This window comes from Uncinocarpus reesii, genomic scaffold, assembly GCF_000003515.1.
Source record: "Uncinocarpus reesii 1704 scaffold_1 genomic scaffold, whole genome shotgun sequence".
Taxonomy (NCBI): domain Eukaryota; kingdom Fungi; phylum Ascomycota; class Eurotiomycetes; order Onygenales; family Onygenaceae; genus Uncinocarpus; species Uncinocarpus reesii.
Window position 1 is genome coordinate 3,369,757 of NW_003052500.1, and position 11,236 is coordinate 3,380,992.

General features: G+C 49.8%; 5 protein-coding genes across 5 annotated transcripts; 4 read left to right on the forward strand and 1 right to left on the reverse strand.

Moving 5' to 3' along the window:
* Window positions 1–432: 432 nt before the first annotated feature.
* On the forward strand, window positions 433–2,316 carry UREG_01352 (uncharacterized protein; the record flags this gene model as incomplete). The annotated part of the gene is made up of 3 exons (XM_002541790.1): window positions 433–641; window positions 697–984; window positions 1,056–2,316. The coding sequence occupies 3 exons, from the start codon at window positions 433–435 to the stop codon at window positions 2,314–2,316; spliced, it is 1,758 nt and encodes a 585-aa protein (XP_002541836.1).
* A 601-nt stretch (window positions 2,317–2,917) lies between these two features.
* On the forward strand, window positions 2,918–5,080 carry UREG_01353 (uncharacterized protein; the record flags this gene model as incomplete). Its single annotated transcript, XM_002541791.1, has 1 exon — window positions 2,918–5,080. The coding sequence occupies one exon, from the start codon at window positions 2,918–2,920 to the stop codon at window positions 5,078–5,080; it is 2,163 nt and encodes a 720-aa protein (XP_002541837.1).
* A 287-nt stretch (window positions 5,081–5,367) lies between these two features.
* Window positions 5,368–7,330, forward strand: UREG_01354 (uncharacterized protein; the record flags this gene model as incomplete). Its single annotated transcript, XM_002541792.1, has 2 exons — window positions 5,368–5,648; window positions 5,719–7,330. The coding sequence occupies 2 exons, from the start codon at window positions 5,368–5,370 to the stop codon at window positions 7,328–7,330; spliced, it is 1,893 nt and encodes a 630-aa protein (XP_002541838.1).
* A 543-nt stretch (window positions 7,331–7,873) lies between these two features.
* On the forward strand, window positions 7,874–9,203 carry UREG_01355 (uncharacterized protein; the record flags this gene model as incomplete). Its single annotated transcript, XM_002541793.1, has 2 exons — window positions 7,874–8,051; window positions 8,116–9,203. The coding sequence occupies 2 exons, from the start codon at window positions 7,874–7,876 to the stop codon at window positions 9,201–9,203; spliced, it is 1,266 nt and encodes a 421-aa protein (XP_002541839.1).
* A 404-nt stretch (window positions 9,204–9,607) lies between these two features.
* On the reverse strand, window positions 9,608–10,748 carry UREG_01356 (uncharacterized protein; the record flags this gene model as incomplete). The annotated part of the gene is made up of 2 exons (XM_002541794.1): window positions 9,608–10,515; window positions 10,718–10,748. 2 exons carry the CDS (start codon window positions 10,746–10,748, stop codon window positions 9,608–9,610), a joined length of 939 nt encoding a protein of 312 aa, XP_002541840.1.
* Between the last annotated feature and the right edge of the window lie 488 nt (window positions 10,749–11,236).

Here is an 11,236-nt window from a genome sequence, read left to right on the forward strand (position 1 = left end):
TAAAAAGAAAAGTGTAGCAACACGCAATAGTGAGGATGGAGCAATGGCGAGCGTCTAACTGAGATATCAGCAAATAAAGTTATCAGATGATCTTGAAAATTTATCTGGTAGTCTGGACTGTGGGACAAGTCTTTTCCCATGACAGGGACCGACACGAGAACAGGAAATTCAACCATGACCCCACCCGGAATGAGCTGCCGCGCATGGAAAACTTCAAAGCATGGATCAACTGCATGGACACAGTTCCTACTTAACTAGCTTGTTCCCTGCCAGCTTCTCTGGGGTTTCAATCTTCTCCATCTCCGTTTTTATCTATACCCGCTTGCGTGCAGGGCAACTTGCGAGGTTCCAAGGACTCCGCATTCCTACTGCAGGCCCCTAACGCAAAAGATCTTTTGAGTCCTGGGGACGGTCTTCCAGTCGACAACAGCCATGAGGGCGATTTTCCCACTCAACAGGCCTGAGGCGCCTGTAGTTGAGAAACAACCCGCGATTGGAGATGCAGAGGTTGGCAGAGAGGGCGGAACTGTCTCTGACACTGAGAGCGAGGGCATTTCGAAAGAAGCCCAAGCCGGTGTGCAGAATATGGAGGCCACAACAACCGTCTGGTCCACATCTCACTTGATTGCAGCATATGTTTTGTAGGTGCCCTCCTTACAACTCCTTCTGCCCTCTGGTTGCTGACTGCTCCGGTAGGATTTGGGTCATCGCCTTCATAGAGTCCATGCAGTCGGGCATGGGGTTCGCCTTGGACCCCTTTGTGACTAGCAGTTTCCAAGAACATTCGTTGACTGCCGCGACGAGGATCATGTCGAGTCTTATCGGTGGTCTTGTCAAATTGCCACTGGCCAAGGTCCTTGACATTTGGGGCCGTCCACAAGGGTTTTTACTCATGATCGTCATGTTGACTCTCGGTCTCATTATGATGGCTGGGTGTGACAGCGTTCAGACCTATGCGGCTGCTCAAGTATTTTATATGGTTGGGTATGTGCTTCATTGGCCATGAGACCATTATTTCATGCTCAGTGCGCTAACTGACTGTTATCTCTCCATAGGTTTAACGGTTTGACATACACCATTTCCATTTTCATCGCGGATACGTCAGCCTTGAAAAATCGAGCTCTGATGCTCGCGTTCTCGTCCTCTCCCTATATTGCGACAACCTGGATCAGCGGCCCGCTTGCAAATAGTTTCTTAGCTGGACCTGGTTTCAGATGGGCATTTGGCGCCTTTTCTATCATTACCCCGGCTATCACTCTACCTCTGTTTGCTTTATTCGCCTTCAACTATAGCAAAGCGAAGAAGGCTGGATTGGTGCCAGAGAGAAAAAGTAACCGCACGTTTTTGGAATCCGCAAAATACTACTTCATTGAATTTGACGTGATCGGTTTGCTCCTTATAACCGGTGGCCTCGCATTATTCCTTCTGCCGTTCAGTCTTTACTCTTACCAAGCGAACGGCTGGAAATCGCCACTTGTTATCTGCCTAATCATATTTGGCGGTCTCCTGCTGATTGCATTTGCCGTGTACGAAAAGTTCTTCGCCCCCGTCACCTTTATTCCATTCGACCTTTTGATGGACCGCACTGTTCTTGGAGCCTGTATCCTCGCGGCCGTCCTTTTCATCAGTTTCTACATCTGGAACAGCTATTTCTTCTCGTTCCTTCTCGTCGTTACGAACCTTTCTGTCAGGGATGCCAGCTATATCCAAAACATTTACAGCATCGGCTCCTGCTTTTGGTCTTTACTGGTTGGTGTTCTAGTCCGTTGGAGTGGCCGTTTCAAATGGCTGGCCCTGTGGTTCGGTGTGCCATTCACGATCCTTGGCGTGGGCTTGATGATCAAATTCCGCCAACCAGATGTCAATATCGGCTACATCATCATGTGCCAGATCTTCATCGCGTTCGCCGGTGGTACGTGCGTTATTTGCGAGCAGATGGCGGTCATGGCTGCTACTTCTCACCAATACGTTGCGGTCGTCCTCGCCGTCGAGTCTATGTTCGCCAACATCGGCGGTGCGATTGGAAGCACCGTTGCTGCAGCCGTCTGGAGTGGCACCTTTCCGAAGAAACTTGCCGAATACCTGCCTCCTGAAGCTCAAGGCAACCTCGCGTCAATCTACGGGGATGTTCGAGTGCAGCTGATATACCCCATGGGGACTCCAACTAGAAGTGCCATTAACCAGGCGTACGGCGATGCCCAAAAGTTTATGCTCATTGGTGCTACTGCTATTCTGAGTTTGGGGTGGGCGGCAACCGCGATCTGGAAAGATCTCAAAGTTAAGGACTTCAAGCAAGTCAAGGGCCGTGTTGTATAAAGGCAACAGAGACCCATCAAAAATAAAAAGGAAAATATGGCTTTTTCGTTCGCTAAAAGTTGCACATACCCCTTTGTCCCATTGTCTCTTGAACAGATTGGGAAGCTTACGGTTGCATGAAAAGTAAATACGGTTGGCGTTCTGATAGGTAGTCGAGCAAGCGTTCGGACAGCTAATACTGAATCCGAGACCCCAAATATTATAATTTCAATAATCACATTTACCCTGAGAGGGATATTTTGCGCTCTCAATGTTTTCTCCTGTTTAACTTACATAAGCGACATTAGGTCATGTGACGCGTAGGAAGCCAAGTGCGTCGGAATAACAATTATCCCAATAGTCCATATCTTGGCGCCAAGCACCAACTGAGAATTTCCCATTTGAGCTGGAATATCGCGATGCTTTTTTCATGTCAATAAATCCGTGCCAGCTTGAATCAAGCAGCTGTGCGTTTTGTGGCTACACGCTTGAATTTGGGCTTGGACATCTCGATTCTCCATCGCCATATCAATCTCGTCAGGATCCTGCTGTGTTGCCCCGTTGTCTTCCCATATATCAGCTTGCCTAATCAGATACGCCCACTCTGTTGCAAAAGTACACAATGGGGAAGAAACGGAAGCGTGGCAATTATTCTCGAGCAGCAGAAGCAGGCCCTGTGCCGACGTCCAACAATGGATTTGGACTAGGCCAAACCCTATCTTTGCTTCGTGAGCCTCCTGCTGCCGCGAGCCCATTTTCTGGACAAACGGACAGCAACGCCGATGAGGTTGATACGGCAGGAGATTGGCAGACAATCGAGAATAAGTCCAAAAAGAAAGCGAAGACAGGCAAAAGCAAGAGCAAGTGCCCCAGTCTTATCTATGTAAGCGGCCAGATGCAAAACCCGATCAAAATTTCGGATCTCCAAGGACTACTGCTTTATTGCTTTGCGGATGGCATTGCTCCGCAATGGGTATCAATCAAACATTCAGGCCATGTGAAAAAGGCCGTTGTTCTGATGGTACCGGGTTTGGAGATAGGAATGCTTGACGGATCGATACCCTTAGCTTTGGATAACATGGCTTCGCATAGCATCAAGGATGATAATGCTACAGTCGACGAAAAGCTTAGTGAATATGAGCAATGGAAAAGAGGTCTTCCCCCTACTCAAGACTCACTTCAGCGCTCGAACCCAAAACCCCTGGTACATGACCAGCTTCCACAACCCTTACAGCCACTAGCCGATATGTTCCCACATGTTTGGCCAGTAAAATCCCCTGGAGACACAAAATACAATAAACTTCACTCTCCTCTCCAGGCCATCCTCATGACTGCCTTACCAAAGTCGAAAGAAGACGGCCGTAGTACGGGGCCAAAAGCGCCTCGAGGCGCATCAACTTGGATGGCTCAGCGAACTTCAGTGACCACATTTGTTGCGACTGTTCAAGATTTAAAGGAAGGAGAGTATGTTCTACATCCAGCCGTGTTTTCCACCACTGGAGAGAAGCAAGCATATGCAGATATTCGACAAAGAGCGGGGCAATCCCAAGAGCACGGTTGGGTCGATACCCATGTCGCCGACCTCTCCGACGGGAACGTTCCTAAAAACGAGATACAAAAAGGGAGCATTACCGCTGGTCGGCAGGTGCTGGGCCTTGATTGTGAGATGTGTATCACTGAAGGTGGCGCCTCTGAACTTACTCGAATAAGTCTTGTGGGATGGGACGGCGAAGTTATCTTGGACGAACTGGTCAAACCTGGTCGACCAGTGATTGATTATCTTACTCAGTATTCCGGAATAACGAAAGAAAAATTAGATCCAGTTACGACAACGCTCTCCGACATCCAAAAGCGGCTGCTCAATATTTTAACTCCGCGTTCCATATTAGTCGGCCACTCTTTAAACTCTGACTTAAGCGCTCTGAAACTAACGCACCCATTCATAATTGATACAGCCATCATCTATCCACACCCCCGAGGTTCGCCACTTAAATCAAGTCTCAAGTGGTTAAGTCAGAAATATCTTGGCCGGGAGATACAAAAAGGACAAACGGGTCACGATTCTATCGAAGATGCAAAGGCGGTTTTGGACCTCGTCAAACAAAAATGCGAAAAGGGCGAGCGATGGGGAACCAGTGATTCCAACACTGAAAGCATTTTTCGGCGACTTTCGCGAGCTTCGAGGGACAGCCGAGCGGCTCGAGCGGCCGAAGGCGAGGGTCGAACAGGTGCTGTAGTCGACTGGGGAAACCCAGAACGCGGCTTTGGTGCTCAAGCTACCGTTGCTCTGGGTTGCCGAGACGATGAGGAAGTAGTTGTGTCAGTGGATCGGGCCGTCAATGGAGATTCTGATGGTCACGTTGTCCCCGGCGGCGGGGTGGACTTCACCTGGGCGCGTTTACGCGAGCTAGAGGTTATCCGCGGCTGGTGTAATCGAGTCCCTGGCACATCAAATACAGATGAATCTGCTCCTGTGCCTATCAAACCATCTTTGGGTGCCGACGACCCCGAGGCCCTTGGTTCCGCTGTGACGGCCATGGTGGCACGTATCAAGCGAATCTATGAAAGCCTGCCACCCTGCACGCTCTTTATTGTATACTCCGGCACGGGTGATCCACGGGAGGTTGTTCGCCTGCAGGCTATGCATAAAACCTACATGGAAGAGTTCCGCAGCCGAAAGCCGTGGGATGAGTTGAGTGTCAAATGGACTGATACGGAGGAACAGGCCTTGAAAGCCGCATTGCAAAAGGCCCGGAGTGGTTGTGGTTTTATGACTGTAAAATAGCAACAAAGATAGTATGTGGGTGCTAATAAGAGACTGTCTATTCACCTTGCTCCGTACTATCTGGATGTCAAGCCCATAACACAATTGGGAGGTAGTGAGCCACGTGACTGCTGACTAGTTAAACCACTCTCCTTATCTATCAAACTTTTTTGGTGCTTCATCCTTTCCATTGCATATTTCGGACTAAACATCAACAGCACTTCTATTCTGAGATGCACTCAGATGAAGTTCACGGCTCAAATCTGTACAACAGCTTAACACCAATCTAATCACGTACTTGCTTCACAATGCCTTTGATCCCCGTGCCTCCAACGAGGGCCGTGGAATTTATCTACGCGAATGACCCCCCCATGCTTTATGACACAGATGATGCTACTACTGCTCATTGTGCTAGATGCCGCTCGAATCTGTTCCTCGGTACTCAAAAATGGATCACCCTTTTCCCGAACACTGGGAGGCCAATGACTATCTTTGCATTGTTCGAGCTTGAATATGCAGAGGAAAAGGTCTGCTGCTTCCGTTGCGGTGATGAGATTGGTTTTCGATCCCCCGTCGATGGACATCCTGGGTAAGTTTGACCTTTGAACGATTAATTATCAATCCGATACTATGGCCATGATGTTTAATGGATGACTCAGAAAATACGATTACATATGGACATGTTCAAAGATTCAGTTGAAGGATGTATATCACAAAATGGATGTTTCGCCTTTATTTGGCGAAGAGAATGAGGATGAAGGTTTGAGGGTTCGTGGGCTGTCAAAGTGTCAGCTGCCAAGTGGCCTTGTAGAGCCGCCGGCCCCTGCCTCCAAGACTCCAATTCCTAGTGAGAGGAAGCTGCTCGGGGCGACGACTCCAGAGATAAATGTTTCTGCTACGGTGACTGAGCTTTGCCAGACAGTCCGAGAATTACAGAGCCAAATTAGGCTATTCTCAGCAGCACCGTCTCAGACAAGCACTGGCAAGCCTGATTCATTTGAGCTGGTTGCAATTGCTCTGAAAGAGCTGCAATTCAAAACCGCAGAGGTTGCCAAGCTTACATCTGAAAATGTTGCTTTGAGCTTGAGGATTAAAGACCTGGAAGAAAGACTGAATATGGGAAATGTGAAGCCAACCATTCCTCCCAATGCGCCTCCTCGCGCTGGGACTGAGGTCGCTTCTCATGGATCTCTAGGCCATAGCCTCCTTCCTCAGCCGTTGCAAACTAGCAACAGCTTGAATGAGAGTAGGAATGGTTCACATATGCCCAATAATCCTGCCCTAGAAATCGGGACCGTCAGTGTCGCTGATGCGAAAGGGGCTCAGCAATCACATGAGTTGCATGTTAATGCCGTAGAACGGCGTGAAGGCGATGACGGAATCGGAGGCCAGCAAGTAAGTGCCGGTAATCCCAATCAGGAAAACGGCCAACCGATGCATCCTGTGAACCACGCTGCCCACCAGAGAGAAACTGAGCAGGCCGCGAACCCACCTGATGTTGGTTATATCGGGCGGAGAAAGCGAGCTGCAGAGAAGCGTGAATCCCAAGCTACGCGGGGCAGAGGATCTAAAAAACAGCGCTTAGAGCCGCAATCTCCTAAAAGAGGAGCGAAAGTTCCCAAAGGCCCAAGCCGGCGTCCTCCTAAACCTTCGGGAAATGTAGCTCCGCCCGTACCAGGACTGTCGCAACCTCAGTATCAGGTTGGCGTTGCCAAGGGCCCAGATGATTACCTGCCACCAGATTCCCGTTATCACACCAACGAGAGGATCAGGCCTATCGCTACTGGCCCACGCGGAGGTCGCGGCGCGAAAAGCAGTAGAGGAGGCTTTCGCGGTTCGTCTCAGGTCCATATTGCTACATTTCCCAATGCTGCTCCTCCAGGCTTCCCCCAGAGGGTTAAACCAACCCATCTCCGCTTCCACAAAGACAATGAAAACTCCGGTTCACCGCACGGGGACAGGGAGCGACTGGATGACGGTAGAGATGATTATTCTTTCAGTAATAGCCGTTTCTCTTTTGGGTCAAGACAGCTCCAGCAACAAGGGTCGATTTCTGCCCACACCAGGGAAACACAGCCCCCGCTCCAGCCTACTCATTCCCCGGTTACGGTGAAGCGGGAACCGGATAGCCTCCCTGACTTCCATCCAACCCGCAATACAGAGCTAGGCGAGCCCGCCCCTCATGCACGCCGGCCACATATGACTGCGCAGGACATTATGTCGCGGGCAGCAGTGCAGAGAGAGGATGTAATGCAACCGGGGGCTCTTTGAGCAGCTGAATCTCCCCTGTTCAATTTTGTGCTCTTGCGGAGGGATGCATATGGCTGTGCATTAAGGAGAAAGTGCAAATATGGATCCCATATTGGGTTGTTGGGACTCTATCGTTGTCTATATTTATCTCATTTTAATACTCGATTCCCCAGCTCCATCTGAGGCTTTTTTTAATAAACCGCCCTAAGCGGTCTGATCTTGCCCTTTTCTATGTGAAAGTAGTATTTATATTAGAAACCCTCGGTCAAAAAGGGGTTAGAGGCTGGAATCTGGATATTTACATTCTTTTGCAAGCGTCTTGACGTTTAAATACCGAGCTCAATGCAAATCTCGGACTATCATTGTCCCACTTCCGATGGCCTTCGGCCTCAGGGGCCGGGATTGCCGAAAGTGGTCGAGATGCGATATGCCAGTTCGCACAGGTCGAAGCTCTCGCTTGATTGCCCCGTTCGCTGTGCAATTTTTGAAATGTGTTTAAGATTTTCATGAATTTTCCCTTTCTTTCCCTTTCGTGTTTTCTGTTTTGAACAGTAGCTTTCGACGATGAAGCGTGGGCTAGGTGGTGTTCCACGACTCAGCTGGCTGGCCACCACCCGCGCCAGGTTACCACGGCGACACTCATGTATACGGCCGGCAAGAGTGGCTCAGAGTCAGTCAAGCTGGTGCATTCGGGCTAGTAGCTCTTGGGAGAAACCAGGTAGAGCCGCGTTCGATTTCCGAAGTGAGTTTTCAGCGGCCCGAGATGGAGGTGATCCCACCCGGAGCTTCCACTGACATTTGGGCAGGTGATGTTGTGACAAGGCCAACTCCCTCCATGCTGGAGGCTATTGCCAATACTTCATTGTTAGATGATGATTTTATGGAAGATCCTGCTACCAATGCACTGCAAGAATATATCGCTGAACTGACTGGCCATGAAGACGGCCTGCTGGTCATGTCTGGGACCATGGGCAATCAAGTTGCGCTAAGAACGCATCTCACCCAGCCTCCATATGGGATTCTCTGTGACTCCCGGGCGCATATTATTCACTATGAAGGGGGCGGAGCGACCACGTGGACTGGTGCGTATCTCAAGGGCATTGAGCCGACTAATGGGAGATACCTGGTTCTTGAAGACATTGCGAAACACGCGGTATTGGAGGATGACTTCCATGTCTGTCCAACTCGCGTCATCAGTTTGGAAAATACGTTGGATGGTATGGTAATGCCATTGGACGAAACTAAACGGATTTGTAATTGGGCGCACCACCACGGCTTGAAAGTCCACCTAGATGGTGCAAGATTGTGGGAAGCAGTTGCTGCCAGAGCAGGAAGTTTACATGACTATGCCCGCTTGTTTGATAGTGTGAGCCTCTGCTTTTCTAAAGGTCTGGGGGCGCCAATCGGTAGCATACTGGTCGGCTCTGCAAAGTTCAATAAAAAGGCTCGTTGGTTCCGCAAGTCAATTGGGGGTGGGACGCGACAGTCCGGCATCATCGCAGCGGCTGCACGGGTCGCCGTAGAAGAAACATTCGGCAGAGGCCCGTGTGGCGACGGCGGAAAACTGAAACCCAGCCATGCGAATGCAGCGATCATCGCGGACATGTGGGTTTCCAAAGGAGGTAAACTTGTCAGTCCTACCGAAACCAATATGGTCTGGTTTGATTTGGAGGCGGCTGGTATCCTAGCGGCTGACTGGGAGGCACTCGGGCAGCAAGAAGGCCTGAAGCTGATGGGCAACCGATTGGTTGTGCACTATCGTATGTATCAACCCTTTCCGTCGTGGGGCAATACCTTAACAGTCATCATAGAAATCAGCGACGCCGCAATTGAAAGGCTCGACCGAGTCATGGACGCGGCGCTGAAACAGAACCTTCCGCTGCATACAGAATAGGCAACCTAGGAAAAGTTTAGGCCTGATCCCAGATCGCCCTTAAGCAATTCCGCAAAATACAATATAAGAAAATTTATTCTCACGATATTCTTGTTCTCCCTCTCTCCTCCTTGAGACCCGACATCTCTGCGAATATGAACACAACCAATAGCAACTGCGGTCCAACTGTCCTGTCTATATTCTACGCCGTTGAAAAACAAATCGAAAAAATTAGTCTCCCTTTCCCAAATCCCGCTCATCTTGACCCGTCTTGGAGGTTCTACGCATCGCATTTTCCATTTCTACCAAGAAATAAAATGATAAATTGTTCTAATGGGAAAGGAAGCTAAAAAGCTGGCTCATAAACAAGCAAACGCTATCCGAGGAAAACCGATGCGTACAGCCAATTTTCCTTGAGAAGTGATTTATCTCCAGTTGATGGTGCCTGTGTTATACCCAAAAAGCAAACCATGGTTCTGATTTCCTGAAAGTGATATGTTGTAGGAACCCGTGGGCTGAGAGTTCCTGACTTCCGAGATAGCATCACTTAGGAGGTTGTCTTGGTCCGCGGCGGCTTCCTGAAGTAACGGAAGGCTATCATTTTGGAAATCAAGCTTGGTTACCTCGGCCAGGCACGGTTGTCGCTGGATCTGCTCAGCAGCGGGAAACAAATCGATAAGGCCGTTTGTCAAAGCGGTGATGTCCTCGATCAGTCGCGAGAAACGTTTCTCTTCGTATAGAGCCCATTTAGCCTTCTCTCGCAGGTTTGCACTACTCTGGCGTTTGAGCTCGAACTCGCGCATCTTCTTATGAAGAAGTGTCCGAGTTTTATCTAGATCGGTTTTGGGGTCGTACGCAGCGAGGCTTTGTTCGGAGGAGCAGCGCCGCTTGTATCTTTCCGATATCCCTTCTCCCTCCACGAAGAGGTCCTCTATCTGCCCGAGAAGAAGTTCCGCTTTTGCTATGCATTCAGTCGAAAGTTTCGTTTCTTTCAAGGATTGTAACCCATCCCAGCGGGCTAATCCTACGAATTCGCCCCATCGAGTCAGGCGTAGTCTTGCCACATCGAGATTGAGGATAGACGTTTGAAATGCTGTGCCAAAATTCCGGCCGATTTGAATATATTCGAAACAGTCTACCACGTTTTTGAAAAGGCCGGCGAGGCCAGCCGCTCCTAGAGCTAATCTGGCGGGTTCTATGGCGTAAGGGGGTAGTTCGAGTCCGCAACTCGGCCTTCCAAGAAATATGAATTTGGGTAAAAACGCTAGAATAAACCCGAAATAAGAGCTAACGATCTCGATAATCTCACTGGCCTCGACATCGTGTATAAGATCTATAGTGTTGCTATGGCCAAACTTTCTAAAGAGAGGAGGGAGAGGGAAGTCGGCAGGGTCGCCGTATTGGAAATTCTTGCAGATGGTGTCTCAACCGGCGGTACAATTGACTGACCAGGCTCTCAGCCATCAAAGGGGAGATGTGGTGTTGCTCTAACTAGATACTTGCTCCGACACTGCTTTAGGCAAGGCGCCACAGACTAGCGCCAGGGCCAAGCAACGCACGGGCCATGTGGCGAGTGGATGCTGAGTCAGTGCGGCTGTGGCCTTGACTTTTCGGGAACCACAACCCAACCCGCTGTTTTGTTTGGACGCCGGGCGATGAGGATGTGCTGCTGATGCTGGCACTGCAGCGGGATTGTATCTTGTTTATTGCTTGGTTTTGTAGTTAGCTGCCGTTCGTTCACGCCATCAACCTGCAGTGGCAAACCGTTGACTCGACAACGGGGTAAGGCTCCCACCTCATCTGCACCTACTGCTCATTCTTCTCACTCACGTATAATATCAATTGAACGAGCAGAGCCGTGCTGACTGCGTGATATATTCTCTTCGACTAGACAAACCTCCCATTATTCCTTTGCTCTCGGGTTTTGTCCATTTCCCTCCTCTTTTCCCGACCCTACGGTTTATTCCTCCCACCCCAATACTTCGGTAACTGCCTGCTGCGGCAAGGCGTCGGGTTGCGTGCGAACCACGAGTGCTGCCTTTTGGACCCAGAAG